At 41.7% G+C, this 18,547-nt stretch overlaps 4 protein-coding genes across 4 annotated transcripts in view; all 4 read right to left on the reverse strand.

The window, feature by feature from the left end:
* Positions 1 to 18,547, reverse strand: part of LOC124349621 (LIM homeobox transcription factor 1-alpha-like) — a 947,038-nt gene that overhangs the window by 382,819 nt on the left and 545,672 nt on the right. The window lies entirely within an intron of this gene.
* LOC124349370 (PHD finger protein rhinoceros-like) lies at positions 82 to 7,421 on the reverse strand. Its single transcript, XM_046799905.1, has 11 exons — positions 7,060 to 7,421; positions 6,904 to 6,992; positions 6,324 to 6,812; positions 6,108 to 6,259; positions 5,828 to 6,052; positions 5,623 to 5,765; positions 5,179 to 5,557; positions 4,843 to 5,105; positions 4,415 to 4,770; positions 4,244 to 4,351; positions 82 to 4,180 (listed from the first exon to the last, which is right to left on the reverse strand). Exons 1-11 carry the CDS (start codon positions 7,064 to 7,066, stop codon positions 584 to 586), a joined length of 5,808 nt encoding a protein of 1,935 aa, XP_046655861.1. The 5' UTR covers positions 7,067 to 7,421; the 3' UTR covers positions 82 to 583.
* LOC124349416 (tetratricopeptide repeat protein 17-like) lies at positions 11,693 to 16,393 on the reverse strand. The gene is made up of 14 exons (XM_046799996.1): positions 16,211 to 16,393; positions 15,178 to 15,938; positions 14,969 to 15,088; positions 14,742 to 14,908; positions 14,255 to 14,678; positions 14,079 to 14,193; positions 13,831 to 14,016; positions 13,350 to 13,760; positions 13,072 to 13,279; positions 12,863 to 13,013; positions 12,560 to 12,797; positions 12,331 to 12,488; positions 12,109 to 12,214; positions 11,693 to 12,036 (listed from the first exon to the last, which is right to left on the reverse strand). The coding sequence occupies exons 1-14, from the start codon at positions 16,322 to 16,324 to the stop codon at positions 11,905 to 11,907; spliced, it is 3,291 nt and encodes a 1,096-aa protein (XP_046655952.1). The 5' UTR covers positions 16,325 to 16,393; the 3' UTR covers positions 11,693 to 11,904.
* Positions 17,859 to 18,547, reverse strand: part of LOC124348475 (chromosome-associated kinesin KIF4B-like) — a 1,814-nt gene continuing 1,125 nt past the window's right edge. The window contains exons 5-9 of the mRNA XM_046798699.1: positions 18,495 to 18,547; positions 18,373 to 18,438; positions 18,168 to 18,278; positions 17,991 to 18,090; positions 17,859 to 17,924 (exon numbers count right to left, since the gene is read on the reverse strand). The exon at positions 18,495 to 18,547 is cut by the window's right edge and continues 299 nt beyond it. Of these exons, the coding sequence (XP_046654655.1) occupies positions 17,859 to 17,924; positions 17,991 to 18,090; positions 18,168 to 18,278; positions 18,373 to 18,438; positions 18,495 to 18,547 (396 nt within the window). The remainder of the gene's footprint in view (positions 17,925 to 17,990; positions 18,091 to 18,167; positions 18,279 to 18,372; positions 18,439 to 18,494) is intronic.

The raw sequence follows: 18,547 nt of genomic DNA on the forward strand, positions 1-18,547 counted from the left end.
ACACGATCACACACACATACACACGATGCGTCTTGTTAACAAATAACGTGAACAACAGTGCACATTCTATTGATTTTTAAAAAATGAATCTTCGAAGAAATGAAAAAAAGGGGGGAAATTCTCTTTGTCTATTTTCACCATCACTTCCATCCTTCGATAGTCAACAGCGTCACACCTATTTACAAAACACGGGAGAAAGTGCCAACATGCGAACGATGGCCGATATAACACATAACTCGACGACACTCAACATTTACCTTTCAGGCGGGTGGTGATTTTAAAAATAAAACAATCAACCGATGTGTTTATCAACTAGCAAATTTCCGATTACTTTTATCGATTTCAAACAGGAAAAAAAAAACAAACAAACAAAAATGTCTGATTGATTGGCTTTCACGAACTGTAAAGGTCTAACCGTTTTCGAAACAAAATTTCCTTAATATAAAACACAATGTTCAAGCTTAGTCCAATTTCAAGCGCATCTAAATGGCGAAGGCCTGTAAGAGCCAAACGAGAAAAAAGAAATGTAAATTTATATATCAGATATGAAATTTGGGGACATCAGGATGACTCTAAACTTTTCTTAGAGCCAACCCTGGAAGGGCTGCTGTCCGAGGCTGAGACCCGACGAAAAAGTGGGAGGGTATGCGGCGGGCGAACCCAACAAACCCGGTTGATGGAGCATCATTGACGGATGATGGGGATTCCTCAACAACAATTCTTCCTGTTGGCGATGCTGCTGCAGTAATTGCTGGTAGAGAGCTGACGATTGCGCGTGCTCGGCCAGCGGATGGTGCGGGTGAGGAGGAGGCGGTTGGAAATCGCCAAAGGCAGGCGCCATATTCAATCCGGCTGCCCCTGGCCCAAAATGATGATTTCCGGATGCTGCGGCATATTGGTGATGGGCAGATAAGGAGGACCCTTGATGTGCCGGTGGTGGAAGAGAAGATGGGGCCGATGATGGGGCCTGCGAAGCCCCTCGATGCCTCTCGTAAAGTGAAGCTGAAAGGGCGTCATTTGCCGCAACGTTAGTACCAGCTGCACCAGCCACCGTCGACGGGGCTAGTCCTTGAACGTTGTAATTAAACGCGCTGCCGGGAGCGGGGGCCGGAGCGGTTTCGACCGCCGCCGCAGCCGCCGATCGAGATTTTTCTCTCGATTGAGAATTGCGTGACTGCGGTACACTTGCATTGGGTTGTTGCTGCTGCTGCTGCGGTCGACTCGGCGCTGGAGCCGAGGGTAGACTATTTTCCAGCGACAAATTCGGAGCCCACGGAGGAGTAGGACGCGACAAGGGATTCCGGCCAAACATACTCGGATTCCCAGCCAATGGATCCAGCCCGCTAAACAGTAAACTGCCACCCATGTGATGATGGTGGTGGTGTGGATCATAGCCCAAACTGGATGGAAACGGATTACTTCCAGATGCGGCTCGCCCGTAGTTAGTGTTGGAGGTAGTCACAGCCGGAGTATTGGCTGGAACCTGTTCCGGCCGGGTATTCCACATGAAATTGTGATTACCTGGCTCAAAATTGTTCAGCCCTGCTGCGTGATGAAACACTTGACTAGGTCGAGTTTGTGGCTGCTGAGGGGCTTGTTGATGCGAAGCTTGTTGTTGTTGCTGTTGCTGCTGTTGTTGTTGCTGCTGCTGCTGCTGTTGATGTTGTTGCTGAGACTGAGGTTGTGGCGGGTGATGCTGTTGTTGCGGCTGCTGGGTAGGCTGCGGTTGGCTTCGGTATGCCGGATTAGCCTGGGCGTAAAATACACCCGACTGGTTTGAGTAAGCAGCGGCAGCAGCAGCGGCAGCGGCGGCTGCATTGTTGTAGGTCATCATGTGAGACGGAGGGTCCTGCAAGTTGCCACCGGAAGATCGGCTGGATGAAACAGAAGTGGCCGCACTTTGCGTCATTTGTGATCCAGCGAAAGCAGGACTGGACGAAACTAGACTGCCCGTTCGTTCAGTTGATGACGCAGCTGATACAGATTGGGATGGATAAGAATATCCCATATTGGTCGTCATGGGATTTGGGAATGACTGTTGTTGTTGCTGTTGCTGCTGTTGTTGTTGCTGGACATGACTTCGTTTTGACTGGTGTTGATGATGTTGATGCTGCTGTTGTTGTTGTTGCTGTTGTTGTTGCTGCTGCTGCTGCTGTTGGTGGTGGTGCTGGGTCTGGCTAACCTGTGGTTGCGTAACCTCAGAATTGGGCGGATGTGGAGCTACTGTACCAGCTGGAATGCGAGCCACAATCTGCGACAAACTTGCCAGATTGCCCGGTAAAGGATTGACCACATTTGGACCATAATGTGAATACTGGTTGTATTGACCGAGATTAGGTTGTGTTTCTTGTTGTTGCTGCTGTTGGTGCTGTACTTGTTGCGGTGGTGGCTGAGGTTGTTGTTGCTGCGGTGGTGCGTGATGGACCGGATGCCCTGAACGTACACTCGAATAATCAGCAGGGCTAAAATTACTAAAATTGGCCTGTGGTTGGTTCATCATGCGAGGGTCGTGCACCTGGGGGCCAGGCTGACGATTGGCGTGAATCGGTGTAGGAGTAACAATTGGGCTGGGCGACACGTGTGACAGAGCGGGAGTAGATCTCTTCTTCAATGGATACGATTCCGTTTGTTTTTCCGGTTCAACAACTAACCTATGACTAGTTTCTGATTGGAAAGCTGGTTGCGTTGGGGCTGGCTGTGGTTGAATGGTCTGCTGCTGCTGCTGCTGTTGTTGTTGCTGTTGCGGCGGCGGCTGTTGTTGTTGTGGCTGTTGATGATGCGGTTCCATCACGGGTGGTCTAGTCGGTTCACTATGCAGGGCATGATCATTAGGAGAATTGGGTCCTGTTCCACTACTGTTACTGTGACAGCTGGGACTTTTGACGTGGCTGGGCGAGGCTCCTTTCAGAGCTTGCATATCTTGATAGAAACCCACTTTAATGGGATGCAGAGGCACCGAAGGGCTGAACGATTGAGTTTCGGGTGTTAGTGGAGATCGAATTGCGGGGTTATCAGCAGCCGAGTAGCGACTGTTGGGCCCACCCCAACCACCTCCTGGTGTTGAAGGCGATTTAATGCTTTCAGCCGATGCTGGTGAGTTGAGACTGCCTAAACTGTCAACCGGGCTTGAAGGATCCATCAAGTGTCGGCTCTCTTCGGCTGCACTGTCCTCATTCATCACTTCCTTGACAGTGGAAACCGCCTCCAATCGCCCACTCGGCGGATCTTTTTTCTCCAATCTCGCGTACCAGGGTAAGTCTTTATTGCCTTCCTGATGTTGTCCTATTCCTTTTTTGACAGGTGGAGCCTGAGTTCTAGTTTCTTGAGTTTCTGACATTTGTCGCTTGATAGGATTTTTGGGGGCTCCGAAAGCTTTGAACCAAGCCGATAAATTCGGAGTGGCACTATGTTTCACTTCCACTACAGGTTCGACAACTTTGGGTTCGGCAACTTCTGCAGGCTCCTCCACCGGTTTCTCCTGCTCGGCTTGTTTGGCGGTTTCTTCAACTTCCACTGGATCTTTTTCTTCTAGAGTTCGATTCGAGCCTATTTCACTCAACAAAACCGTTCCCAAACTCAACTGAGCTTTCTGGATAGTTTCAGTTTGCTTTTGGAGAGCACTGCTTCTGCTTTCTTTAATTTTGGCTATCACAGAACTTAATTTGGATTCATCCGGGCGGCTTACTTTCGAAACTTTGGATTTGCCGCCAGGTTGAAGACGATCGAACGGCTTGCGAACAGGTTTGTCCTTCTCCTTTGTCGCAGTGGTGACGGTTTTCCCATTGTCCCCCGGTGGAAGTGGAGGTGGTGTTGGGGGTGATTCCTTGCCCGCTTTATCACACGGAGATTCGAAAAGGCTGTCCATTAATTTGTCTTTTTTCAACTTCTTCTTTTTGCGTTTCATTAGCATGTCGCGTTCCTCTTTGCTCTCGGCTGGCAATCGACCTTTACTTGCAAGAATGAGTAAACCCTTCTTTTTGTGCTGAACAGACTTGTTCTTTTTGGGAGGTTTCAAAGGGGATGAAGATTCCGTCTTGCCTTTTCCTTGTTTCCGGTATTCTTCCTCCACACTCTCGGAAAGCGTCTCAAACTCTTCTGGAGTCACTTTTTCACCCGATGAGCTGTTACCAGAAGAGTATTCTGGGAATTTTGGAGTATCGTCGAGCCACTTTTTCATATCCTTGAAGAGAAAAATAAAATTATTATTAAAAGCCAATTACAATTTTATAAGAAAATATTTTACCTTAAGTGTTTGTTCCGTTGCAGCTGCCAGTGCGTTAAGTGCATCGAGATTTCGACCCCCAGCAACAGGAGGTTTCTTTGTTTTACCTTTCTTTTTGTCAACCTTTTCCTAAGGATAGAACGTGTTAACATTAGTACATTTGAGCGAGTAACAAAGTAAAAATGTACGTACTTTAGATTTGTTTGCTTTTCGCATCTTTAACTCAGCCTCGGATGAATCGGGTGATGGAGTGTCCCAGACATCCTCAGTTTTCAGCTTGACTTTACTGGCTGCTGCTGCTGTTGTCGATTTGGGATTAGATCGATTTCCTGATCCAGAAAAGGCTTGAGCCAGCTTCATCAACCCTCCTCTCTTCTTGGCATCTGGCACTCCAGATTTGCGTTTCTGGTGATCGGACTCATCAGAAGCGGTGCTACAATCCGATTCTGAACCACTTAGCATCGGCTCCGGTTCGTAAACCGAATTGAGATATCTCGACGACAACATCCGAAATTCATCGGCCAAACTGTCGACCATAAAGGAATATTCTGAAATCAAAGAAAAATCAGTGAAATAGTAGACAAAAGCATTCGTGCGTTCGCATAAAGTCGTTTCATTACCACTTTCAGGTCCATTGTACTTTTTGCAGTTGTCGACGATCAAATCGAAATCGGACATAAACTCGTTAACGGATTGATAGTACTTGGTAGACACCCTTTGCTCCATTTTCTCCAAGTCCATTGGCTGGCTGATTTTAGTATAATAATCGGGTGCAAAGTCCTCATCTACTGGATCAAGAAACGGCCAAGCATCTGGGTGATTTTTTATCTGCTCTAAAATCTTGTACATTCCAATTTTAGCTTCGTCAGTATTAGCACTCAACCTAAATTAATTAATCAAATGAAATTTTATCAAATACATTTTAAAATTATTATGTTTTTATTGGTTAAACTTACGGTGCGGTGACCCTTCGGTATTTAACCACTCCGTTTTCAATGTGGTTCATGGTGGTGTCGATGACAGACGACAGCGAATTGTTGGTCTGTCTTCCCTTTTTATTACAGGATTTAGTTGCTGTCGCGTTGTTGGTATCCGCACCACTGGATGCGTTTCTGCTTGACTTAACATCGGATTTTTCCACGTTGTTCTTTTCGGGACGTTCCGATTTCTTCGTTGGTTTGTTTTCAGGTTCTTGCTTCGGCGTTTTAAGCTGTTTATTTGAGACGGATCTTTCTGTTTTTTCTGGGTTGTGGGATTTTTCCGATAAAGAAATCTCTTTTTTCACAGGTTTTTCCGGAGTCAGATCTCCCTTATCGTTTTTCTCTGTACCTTTTTCTGTGACACAATAAACCCAAATCGTTAATTACTTCACCTTGCAAATCTCAAGAGTATAATAATACCTAAAACAGATGAATCTACGCTGCTGGCACGTGTGGGAACACTCCTTGTCGATTCAAAGCTGCTGAAGAGATCCACATTATCACGAGAAATTTCGCGGAGTAGGGCACGTGTAGCTCGATCTGCTTTATTTCTTAACATCAACCTGATAAGATGAAACACTTGGTTTAATTTGCAATGTTATTAATATTTGTTTTGGTGTAATACCATTCATCTTCATCGATTTTCTTGGATTTCGACTTCACTGGGGCTGCCTCGGGTGGGGTCAGAATAGTATTCTTGTTTTCATGGCCATCATCGGCGTTCGTCTCGGTATGAAGCAATTCAGCTTGAATAGCTACCGCAACAATTCGATCTTGTTCTTCGCGTTGCTGTTTTAGCTTCTCGATTCGTGTAGATGCCCGACGTGGAGCGGCATCAGACATTCGTTTTCTATCAAATAACATTTTTAATCTAATATTCCCAAAGGCTATTGAAAAATAAATACCTTTGTTGACGTTCCTTTTCGGCAAAGAGATTGGGAATTTCCGGTAAAAAATCCTCCTTTAGTGTCCTATACAAAATCTTTTCGTTTTTTGAAGTTGCAATTGATAAGGAATCACATAATTCGCTCCAATCATCTTCCGTAAAACATGCAACCTTGGATGAATCAAAACAATAAACAAAAATTTCGAAATTATAATTTAGCATTTTAATAAATTACAGTCCATGGTCCGCGGGTGTGCGTGGTTTCTTTACTTGGCTTCTTCTTGCCCTTCTTTTTCGATTTCTCTACTTCTTCTTCTTCGTTTATGAGCGCGTTTTCTTCCTTGTACAGACGTGTTCCGTAAAAATACCAATATGCTGCCTTGTTGTCATCGTAACCTAGTGGTTCTACTCTTAAACTATCAGCTTCCAAATTCTTCAACACTTCCATCACATCATCAGCTTCTAACCGACAATCACACAGAAAGTGCAAAATTTCCACTTTAGTCCTCAAGGGAAGAAAACGAAAGTCAACGTCGGAATTAAAGGGATTCTTTTTCCCGTCTTGGAACTTTTGCCTGAAGAGGCGTCGAAGGAACATTTGATAATTTGAGGATGTCACATCACCAGTGCCCATGCAGCCATTCAACAATCTCACAATCAAATCTTGAATAAGGCTGCTTCCCATATCTTCAGCTCCATCAGTTAAAAGTGCTTCCTCAAGCTCCTGAAATACACCAATGAATTATATAAGTATGTTGACCAACATAAAGTGATAACAGACGACACACTTAAAAGTAGTTTAACGAAATTAGTACCTCAATATCAAAGTCCACAAGACTGAATGCAGCTCTAAACAGTGAACAGAAATGAGCAATACTTGGTACCTCGTACCATGATTGAATATCTAGGAAAAAAAGGAAATGGATTGACGAAAACTGATTGCGACCAACAATAATCTGATCGAAAAATACCTTCCATTTTGACACTTGTGCAGCAAACACTTGCTGAGCAAAGAAGTCACTGGTCAATACTTGACATAAGAAAAAGTTTGAGATTGGTTTGATATTGAATTTAGCTAGGTTCACTAATAAACTCAACTAACGAGTTGGAATCGCGCGTCAGGTGTATGGGCTAATTATGTTTGACACTGCCCACAGAAAAAGAGGTATGCAGATTAGATGAAAAACATTTCTTATCCTTTTTGCTGGCTTGGGATAGTCCAGTAGTAATTTAAAAAAACAACAAAGCTCAGTTTAATTTCGCTGAATATTCTGTTTACAGAGCAACGATTGTGTTGCGGGAAAACACAAAATTGGTCTCCTCGTCCAGCGCCATTTTATAATCGATTACAAATATTTGTATCGATTACTTTGTTATTGTAATCAAAAGTTGTCGATCGATATAATTCAGTATCGATATTTAAGTTTGTTATTGTTTTCAAATTATCAATAATTAGTTTTGACCGTTACTTTTTCAAATTTCAAATATTCTTTGTTATGCATTCTAATGCTGGGTGTATACTACACATAACATTTGAATGATTTGATTCAGTATCATTAACGTTCATATTTAAAACTGGTTATTGTGAACGAAATCGTTTATTAATTTTACTTTTTTGATTAATTTTGACGTGAGAAAATAAAAAAAAAAAAAAAAAATAGAATAAAACTGCATGCGCCGTTTAATCATTCTGATTGATACCGCTCGATGGTGACACTAGGCACATGTGTTCTTCCGAAGAAACAAAATAAATAAATATAAATTTCAAAATAAATTACAGGTTAAGCTAGAATGGACGTGAAGCACAGAAATATAGTGCCATTTCAAGTTTTGAATACAATTATAAGAAACCTTATTCCTTTTTATAGCATAGCCGTTTTTCAAATGAATTGTTCTGCCTACGTCAGCAAACAAATTTAGATTCGATTACTCCGGTATCTTTATTTAGCTTTTCCTGGCGTTGCTAGGGAAAAATCCAGCCTTTTTAAAGTTTGCATTCAAGTGTAAAAAGGAATATACTGACGGGTAGGACTTTGTCTAAAGTTAGACGAAAAAAAAAATGTCAAGCCGCTTCCTAATGACGTCACCGATTCATGACGTAGATGCGCGAGCACCACTCACAGGTCGGTAAGTAGTGGTTTATAATTAATGTTGGTTTCTATTCAAGTTGAGAATGTCAGAAAATATGTTTTAATTGAATGCGAATAAATCAGTTGCAACGCTGGAAAATTTATGTAAACATATCAATCAAATAAAACCGGATAAAACTTTCAGATGATATAGATTACATCTCATTATATTAATATCACTGATCGATAAGATTGAATAGTGCTACATGGCCACCTTGACATAATGTATAAAACTATAAACTCGTTATCTTTCACAAATGTGGGTGGGAGGCCGGTTCAACTTTTCTCAGTTTCATTGATGCTGACGCGGTTGCCTAGCGACATGCCTGGGTGTGAAGAATAGATCTGACTACGTCACGAAGATTTCTGGACGCAGGCGTCCGGATGAATCCTGGTGACGTCGACGACGTCACTCATCTTCCAGCTCCCGATATATATCCACAGCGTGGAACTTGCAGATGGCAAACAACATCCAGCATCCAGCCGTTATTGGCCAGATTTTGACTGTCTCCTCCGACAGTACTTTCTTTGACACATTCTTAATTCGCAAATCGTGTTGTGAAGTATTCGGCTAATTCACAAAATAGACAACCGTTATTACATCAGTCTATAGACAAGTGATCAAAGTAAAATTCCTTTTAATCATTTATTTGGATCATCCTTAAAATTTTCCGCGGTGTTGTTTAGCGGCGGTAAGTATTGTTTTTGTATCAAATGAATCAGTGATCCATTCAACTTAATATTGTTATTATCAAATCAAAAAATAATAATTTCAACTAGCCTGATAATAATAATCTTTTAAAATCTGACAATTTAAATAAGGTGAGTGACCATTTAATGTGATTACAGAACAGTTAGTTGATTTTAAATTATTTCTATCAACGTTACTCGTTTGCTATAACTAGAAATTTTCTTAGAGCGAACCTGGATCACTTAAAGATAATTTTTCCTCATCATCAGTTGTGCAGATGTAGCACTTTCCAATCAATGAAAAACCATTGCCAAAATTCCATTCGCGGGGGAGTAGGATGTATAATAAGGAAACGCCATGAGAGATCTTGTCGTTAACTCACGCATGACGACTTGACGAGGTCTCGATCCCTGCTCTCTCCATTGATCTCATTCATCGGAAACGTCACGTGACGCTGGCACGATGCGGAGGCAGTAGAGTCTCTCTCCAGAAGCTATGACGTCACTTGGTGTGCCTTCCAAAATAGCTTATCGATCACATCTCTTCTAAACGGCTACATCTATTTCTATTTTTGAAATGATGCTATTTAAAGGACACCAATTATAACGAAAACACGAGTAGATAGTAATCACGAGATGGTTTCTTTGTTCATTTTGAAAGACAAAGTGAGAGAACCCCCTAGTTATAATTTCGTTCAATCGAGTTAGACAATGTCACGCAGTACATGGGAAGCTACTGAACTTGCAGACGTGAGGCTTCTGGATTGCATTTGACAGAGGATGTGACTGGAAGTGTGCGACAGAGAAACAGTTGAAATTCTACTTTTAAAAATTAGGGTGAAAGACGGTGGGGAAGGCGACCAGTTGTAGAGCTTTTTTCTTTGAAAAACAAAGAAAATCGGAAAAGATGGAGAGAGGCCACACTCCGACAGCACCTTTTCTTCCCGTTTTATGAATGAATCCTTACAACTGCATTGCTGATAATGCTTGTCAGTTTGCCCAACATGAAGAGGAAACAAGTCTAAACTTATTCGAGCTGCGCTCCCCCCCTCCCTTTGGCAGATAGCCATGGAGCGTGTATCTAGTAAAGATTTCCCTTATAACCAATCGCGAAGGGCGCGCGCGGGACTCGCGCCAACGTCACGTTTACTCCCGAGTTTGAATCGATTGGATTTTTATGTTTCTCATATAATATGAGGAATGGAGATGATGATCAAACTGTATATGTTAAATATCTGATTTCCAATAAATTACGTCAAAGAGAGGGAGGACTGGTAAGTGCTGGCGGAAAAAGAATTCAAGTTACCCCACCCGGAAGTGGTCGCTTCCTCCTTGCTTTGAATTACTATGGCTGTCACCGGCGATTGTCCATCTAAATTTTATCCGAGTTCCAAAAGAATTAATTTTTAAAAACATACCTAAATTATTATGATTTCTATTATCTAAGATGACAATCTACAAAATTCTATACCTTTAGAATTACTTTAAATACATAGAAACTAATTCAGAGTACAGACAAAGGAAAAAAAAAAACAACTTTTAATCCAATATTAAAAACTCACCTGGATTGGATCACTGCTGGTACCCAACCTTACTCCGGCAGCGCTAGGCTTCCACGTCAACGTCCCCCCCTCCATTTCGGGAATCCTTCGATGCTCTTCTAGTTTCTTTTTGGAAATAGTAATAGTAGATGTTGTATATGGTGGAACCAGACAGGAACATCCCGACGGGTGCAGACGGCCCCCTTCTTCCCACCCGTTCTACAATCCCTCCCCCTATTGAAGGTTTTCATTTACGTCAAAAAACCCGAAGCTCATAAGGTGATGGGCTGACGGAATTGTAGAGCATCAAGCCGCTCTGCACACAGCCGTTAAATAGCCGGCTGCGACAGCCAGGTGTATGCATCGTTTGTTCAACCGAGCAGTCGAGCAGGTCATCTCTACAACACTCTCCGACTAGTTCCAACACAGTTCACACACACAACACAGCCGACTTTACAGGTAGAGACGCGCAATTCAGGATTTCAAGTTATTCTCATTTGGAATACCATGTTCACTTGTTATTTCTCTAGTTTTCCATATTCATGTGTTATTAGAACATAAGAAATGATTTTTTTTAGAATTTAGGTTTTGCTGTATCTACCTGATCCGTCTGATATGGCTGTTGGTTAGTAATCTGATGCTGAAAAGTCAAACTTATTTTCTATCAGAAAAATCCTCTCACCCCCCTCCACGTAAGACAACATTCAAACGTCTGCTGTCAGTCTTCCGGCGGATGGAAACCTTATTCGGCTTCTTCGATGTTTCCACTCCGTCACTACCAAGGAAGACAGCAGCAGGCTGTCTAGGACTGTTGGGCAGAGAAACGTGGGTTAGCTGTATTTGTTGATATTTGAGCCGAGCATCAGGTTACATTACCTCGTCATCCAGGTGCTCGGGGGAGATGGAAGGGGGGGCAAGGGAGAAAATTCTTTCTAAGGTTCACAGGTTCTCACTTGTTTCATAACCTTGGTCTGTTCCAGTTGACTTTTAATTGTTTCCCTCCTTGGCATCATCAATATCTTCCTGTTGTACCGCAGCTGCTGAACACTGCCCAAGATTGGCGTGATTAATTCTAACGGAAGGCAACTCTTGTGCGTGTGACAGCGGCTATGTTACTCAGGAATACTCATCATTACCCTTATTTTTTGACATTTAATGTAGGTATATTGTGTGTTTCTGTAGTATTTTACATGTATAGTCCACCAAATGGGTCATTTCTTGTGCGTAATGCAGTATTACACTTCTTTTGTCACAACTTATTCTAATTCATTCTAGAAAAAAGATGTTTGTAAATATTCAAACACGATGGGATCCAAGGAAACTTGTGAGGTTTCCTTTTCTGTTAAATTTCAAATCAAAAGGATCTGAATAAAAGAAAAGTGACGTATACATTACAATGTTGGGCAGTAGAAATCAGGCTCGAATAATGTCGACACTCTGCGGCGTCTGATGCTGCTCAGACTACGGAATGCTGTTCCAGTAAGAGCTGTTTGCATTGGAGTTCGATGAGCTGCTGCCGGGCCGGCTCGAAGCTAGGTTGCAGAGCCAATGTTGACTGGTAAAATGAAAGTGCTCTGGCAACATCCCCCTATATAAAAATAGTTCAATTTGAATAAATTAATACAATGAATAGACTTATTTAGAACACAAAGAAACTGACCCGAGCCACGTGAATGTTGGCTGCAGTAAAGTGAATAACTACAAAAGTCGGTGAGATCTCCAAAGCCATGTAAGCCGCGACTAAGGCGTCATTGTGTAAGCCAGCCCTATAGAAATTCAAATAAAATCAACTTTAAGGATAAATGTATTTTTTTTTTATGTTTTGCGGTGAAATAAACTTTTAGTGTGCCGATTAAATTATGTGTTGCAGTATGTAATATACCTGTGTAGAATGTTCGCTAAACTGGTTAAAGGGATATCTTTAAAATCGTAGGGTGCGTAATGCAGAGCGATGCGAAGACAATCAATGGCATTTTTCACATTGCCTTTAACGCGCCAGTAAAGAGATGCGGCTGTCGTCAATACCCAAGATGTTGCATTCTTAAAACAAAAGAAAAAGTCTGGTCAATCGATTGCAATGAATAAATAAAATTTTGTTTGACGTATAGTACATTCTTTAAAGCGTAGGTCAAGTAACGCGCCACTTCATCCGAATCGATTCTTTCCTTGTCGAATATCAGGGCATTCAGGGCTTCCTCCAAGGCACTTTCAGCGCGGTAGTCAATTTTATCACGGTGCCGGACGCCAGTGAGATGATCGAACGTCGCCATGGTGACAGGGAACGAGGCATTACAAACTGGCTCCACAAAGGCTTTGGAGGGCACAGTTTTAGGCAACATGCTTTTGAAACTGAAACACAAAAGTTGTACCGGTTTTAAGAATAAAATATTGAAAAGATGTTGGCACATTATTACTCGATGTTTTTAGCCGCGACGCTTAGCCAGGTGGAAGTGAACTGCGAACGAAGCCGGATACGATGCCCCTGACACTGCTGTAGTGTTAGTGGCAATGGTGGGAGTACTTTGCCCATTCGAAGCAGTCCCTCAGGTAGAGATTCTTCCTGCACTGTATTATTGACAATAAATGAAAACATAGGTCGAGGAAAAACAAATTAAGGCTATACAGAGTTCAAAGTTGATGAATTTTTGTTCGTTGACTAGCGAGTCGACCAAGTATTCATCGTCTGTGTCTGCTATGGCGGCAACTTCCAAACTGGATGGATTGGATGTATGACCCTGGACTTCCGCTTCGCAATTGCTCTCTGATTCGTCACTCTCTTCTGCCTTGCTACAGCGCAAAACTGTTCGATACGTTGTGTCTGATCCTAAATCCTGAAGAAACAACCGAAGATTTCATGAAAAAGAAAATTATGGCATGATTTGAATGCGTCAGAAAACTTACTCCTTGGCATTGTAGATGCTGGGCGGTCTCTTTCTCGACCGCATGACAGGCCGCCATTAATTTGTAGTGCTCCATTTCTGATGCGGAATCCTGATCAATTTTGATGGCACGATCAAAATGTCTAACAGCTAACGAATGGTTGTTGAAATGAAGGTGAAGTAGGCCTAGTAAAAAATTGGTCTTCGGCTCCCGATTATTTATTTGGTGAGCAACCGATGCCAAGGATAAAGCATCGTTAACCTGGCCCATTTTGAACAATAGAGCGGCTAAATTGGTAAGCGGGATATGGCGGTGTTGATCCGGTACGGAACTGAGAGCTTGACGGAAACATTCGATTCCGTTAGATGCTCTGCCATGACCACGCCAATAAAGCGCTGCCAACGTATGAAGAAGCCATGACGGGCCAATTTTCTACAATAAATAAATAAGTTCATTAAAAAAGAATTATTACTTCAGGAAAAAATTCTCGTTTTTTACTTACATTCCGCAGTGCTGTAAGAATGCGTTGTCCCACTTGTGCCAGAGCAGCTGTCGACTGGATGTCGTCATCACCATCTTTGATGATCATCTGATCCACATCACTTCTAGCATAACTAAGAAGGTGGCGTTGAATTGTTACATCTCTTAGTCGCTTTTTGTGCTCATTACGAGATTTGATCGACACCATCTTTTCAGAAATGAAATAATCATTTTGTTGTTCAATAAAGCTTGAATAATGTTAGGCATCACCTCGTCATAGGGTAACAATTTAAGGGGATATTTCTCACAGATTGGTGGATACCATGGTAAAGGATGATCTTCATCAATGCGGAGACCAATCCGGTCGTTAAGCAAACTTACAACACTGTACAAACAAATAAGAAATTCAATGTCAGTTTTGATCAAAATAGAAAAGTTAAAATTACTCTAATCCAGTTGATTCCGGTAGAAGAAGAATGGTTGGCATTTGGTCAATTTTCGGCAGACTGAGAGACGGGCAACGTTGCAACTCGGATTCTGTAAGTGGGCGAGGTATCGTATCGACTTCATCTAAATCAATTCGATCGAGCTGGAGAGAAACCGATCGTTGCGATCCAGCGGAAGGAGAGATTGTCGATCCACTGCCACCTAAAGATGGGCTCAATTCGCTGGTAAGTGATGACTGGTTGGTTATGCTACGTAAACTCAACAGATCGACAATCTTGTCTGTTTGCGTCTGAAAATCAACCAGACGATTTCGCAAGTCCATCATTGCTGAGCCCCAGGTTTCCAAAGTAGACATGTCCGTTTTAATATTGCATTGAAAAAACATGAATCCATCTTCTTCGTATTGCTCGCAATCGTGCACGGCTGTAGAAAACGAATCAATAATTAAATTTAAAAAAATTGAGAAAATTAGAAAACGTTTTATACGTGGAGGGGATTTAGTGGTGCGGAAACGAAATTCTTGATATTCTAATTGGCTGCGAAGTCGCTGTCCAACTGTGGCCTGGGCGCTGACAATCTTTTCCTGCAACTGATTCCACTCTTCAAACTTGCGTTGTTGTTCCTTCAGTTCCGTTAATGTGTGCTGTAAAACACTAAAAGTGAAACAGGTGACGGTGACATATCGACCATCTCATATTGTATGTGAGCCAAACCTATGTTGAGTTTCTAGGGCCTTTTCCAATTTAGACAAACATTGAATCCCGTGCATTTTTCGGACAGCCATTTTGAGATCTGGTTTCAGTTTCAAAACATTTTCGTAGCAAAGAACGGACCTATAAAGATCAAGAATGATTACAACAGATGAAGCAATAACCGTTTTACAAAATTATTGGAATTTGAGGATTTTAAGATTAAAAGGTACCTATTTAAATCACCGATGAGGGCATAACTATTGGCTAAAGTATAGTGTGCTATTGGATCACTGGGAGTGTGATCGACCGCTGCATGAAGCACGATAATTCCGTCTTCTTGTTGATGACTGTGCGTCAAAATGTTACCCATATTGACCAAAGCAATGGTTTGCATCTCCCTCGGGCTAAACTGGAGCGCTCTTCGACAACATTCAAGCGCTTGAGCTGCATTTCCGATGATCCGGTAATACAGAGTGGCGAGATTAAACGATACCCACGATGTGCCATTCTTTTCTAAATTAAAGGCGACCCAATTAGCAAAAGATTTGAGATCCATATTAGCTGGAGTGAGTTTCTCCAAATTAGTTTCCGGCTCCATTGTCAAGTCAATTCGGTTTTGTAATCCGACCAAGTGTTCAAATGTTCGCATGGAAAAGTCCAATGGGGGCTGAGAACAGTCTGGTTCCAAATCTCCGGTCTCTACTGGCATCATTCCATGACCAATGTCAACACCATAGAGTTCAAAATCACAGTGGGTTGACTCAAAAATAGCCATTGAAGTGACTTTCCTCCCAACTTTCAAGCAATCTGGGTCTGTTGCATAGAGCTTTTCTTCAATAAGTGCTCCACTATCCTTATCTTCACGGTGCTCAAACTCAACTTTCTTCTGGAAAAGCTCCTCACGCAAAAGTTCTGCCCTGACTGTTCGACCTTCTTGTGCTAGCAGAGCCATTAAATCATGGGATTTGTCCAGTTGATATACTGAATCCATCTTGATGAAAAAGAAAATGTAAAATATTAGAAATGGCAATAACCGCAATAAGTATTCTGACTTTCAAAAAAGTTATGACTGCAGTGTAAACTTATGTTGTAAATTGTAAAACATTTCTTTATTTATGAAGATCATTTCAAAGATCTAATACCAATTTAATATATTTAAAAAAATTCATGAATAAATTGTTTTTCATGGTGCACTTTAAAATGATTTAACTCTAAACCAGAATATTACTTACTTGGTGACATATGGTTAAACTTTTTTTTTACCTGAGGTGTAATTCGCCCATCCTGTGTAACAACCCAATGTGTAGTAGCCCATATAAAAGGGAAATAGAAAAACAATTTAATTAACAAAATTACGATCATAATGTCAAAATGCATTCGACCGATGACGGATGACAGAGTATTCACAGAAATTTCATTTGTTTTGACACCACAACGCCATCTATCAATAACATAGCTCACTACGTTATGGAAGGGTATCACTAAAACTCGGGGGTCGGGGCATGGACTACTTAAGCTAGAGGACGGGTCTCTTCGACAAATCCTATGTCGGCTACCATTTTTTTTTGTTACTTTAATGAATCGAGCTTCAAAAATGAGCTAGAGTCTATTAAATTATCCCTATGCGGGAATTATTTAATTTCGGTGATATTTTAATTATAAATTGACGTAGGTGCTCGTTGGTTGTCGCCGCCTAGCGGTGATTGTTGGTTGACCACTCTGTGATTCTCTGGTTTTGGTTTGGTTTGGTATGATTAGGTGCGTCTGCTATCTGTGATTCTCTGGTGATTCTATGGATTCTGTTTGTTTTCTTTCTAAAAACCATGGAAGAGTTTAGAATTCTGAGCGCTAGGTGGAGAAAACCAACGAGCACCTCTCCCGTCCTCTCAAAATTAAAACGCAAATATCTTTTAATTTAATATCTTCACAAGAAATGTGCATTGGAGACTTATAATAGCTTTTTAAATCTCTATCGATTGACCATTCTTCAAAAATTATGATTAAAAATCCACCCGACAAGTTATAACACGGCGGGATAGGACGAGAGACCCGTCCTCTAGCTTAAGTAGTCCATGGTCGGGGCTCGGGGAACTCGGGGGTCGCCATTTTGTCGTCTGCTACAAAGTTTTTTCCCGAGTTTTAGAATTTTAAGACGGGGTGTCGGGGGTAAACAAGCTTCGAAAAAGCTGTAAAGGCTTTCAGGGCAAAATTTTAAATATTTATTTTTCAGCACAGTGGCGCGAATTATAACTTCGAGGCTTGAGCGTCCTGTTTAAAGTTGGGAAATTCAATGTATATTGTATTTATGAAAATTTCTGAAACTTATAATTAATTCGAGACAGACTAACCCAAGCATGTGTGATAGAAATACTACAAAATAATACAAGGATGCAATTTTCATTTTTTTGAAGAGCTTTCACCGTAAACATTCGAATTTGAAACAAGCAGACAACTTTAGAATTTTGCTTTCTGGACTTTGAATCCTAAAACGCGGAATAAAGTAAGTGGGACTAGTTACTACTTAGTACTTAAAGATGAAACACATTTTGCAGAAACAAGTGTAGTAGCTGGGGGCAGCGTAGATTGTTGTGTAAAACTCCAGGGCATGGGTGGTGGCGTAGGATGTAGTGTAAAACTCCAGGGCATGGGTAGTGCAGTAAGTAGGGGCCTCTTAGTAGCTTGAAGCAGAGTAATACACTAATACATAGATTCCTCGGTGTAGTAGTAGTGTAGTAGACTGGCCGAAAACGTGGTTGCGTGATATTCGGCCTTGTCGGTGTAGTACTTGGGGGCTACGGTGTAGTGACTAGGTGTGGCTAGGTGGAGCGTAGGTTGTGGTGGAGTACATCGGGGCCTTGGTGGAGTAAGCTGGGGCAACGTAGGTTGCAGTGTAGTATTTGAGCGCTACTAATTAGGCCACGCTACTACGGCGACGACTTTTGCCTCGTGTTGGCTTGTCATGTTGTTCTTCTTGTTTCTATTAATAAAAAAAATATGTTTTGAATAAAATGAATAAAATGTGTAACCTTTTAAGAATACTTACGGAAATATGGTCTTTTCCTCGGTTTGTACACACTTGACCATGCTTAAAACACGAACACTTCGGTGTACACAACCGGTTCATCTTTACACAAAGACAGTTGCTGAGAAAAGAGACAAAACATAAAATCAAAAATTCTTTTAATTAACTTAAATTTACGTACCTACACACTCCTCCTACTTTATTTTGTTTCCCTCTCCCACACTGGCATCGCCGGTAGCAATTAAGTTTTCCTCGGGCGATGCGTGTTTTTTATTAGACACTGCGGTCTCTTCTTTATTATTCAGGTGACTAAAAGAGAAAAAAACATCAAATCAAAAATTCTTTACAATAGAGGCAATTCACATCGCGGTTTCGCGTGTGGTTAGATTTAGAAATTACGTACCTACAAACTCCTTTCCTGTTGTTGGTAGATGCTGTGGCGGCGGCCTCTTCTATATTGTCGAAGCGACTAAAAAAAACACATTTAGAATGATGAATACAATTTACGCAAAATTATTTTCATACCTAAGTATTTCTAACATCAGTTCCACTTGGAGGCTTTCGAGGAGTCGCCCCTC

The sequence above is a fragment of the Daphnia pulicaria genome, chromosome 7, assembly GCF_021234035.1.
Source record: "Daphnia pulicaria isolate SC F1-1A chromosome 7, SC_F0-13Bv2, whole genome shotgun sequence".
Lineage (NCBI taxonomy): Eukaryota > Metazoa > Arthropoda > Branchiopoda > Diplostraca > Daphniidae > Daphnia > Daphnia pulicaria.

What these genes read in the sequence shown, in the direction of transcription:
- LOC124349370 (XM_046799905.1), bottom strand. An exon ending in AAAATCGATGAAGATGAATG is followed by an intron (nt 5,766 to 5,827) that starts GTATTACACCAA and finishes TCATCTTATCAG; the next exon opens with GTTGATGTTAAGAAATAAAG. An exon ending in CAACGGAACAAACACTTAAG is followed by an intron (nt 4,181 to 4,243) that starts GTAAAATATTTT and finishes TTTCTCTTCAAG; the next exon opens with GATATGAAAAAGTGGCTCGA.
- LOC124349416 (XM_046799996.1), bottom strand. Translation starts at nt 16,324, where the DNA reads ATGCATTTTGACATTATGATCGTAATTTTGTTAATTAAATTGTTTTTC. An exon ending in ATTCATCAACTTTGAACTCT is followed by an intron (nt 13,014 to 13,071) that starts GTATAGCCTTAA and finishes TCAATAATACAG; the next exon opens with TGCAGGAAGAATCTCTACCT. An exon ending in GTCGCGGCTAAAAACATCGA is followed by an intron (nt 12,798 to 12,862) that starts GTAATAATGTGC and finishes TTTGTGTTTCAG; the next exon opens with TTTCAAAAGCATGTTGCCTA.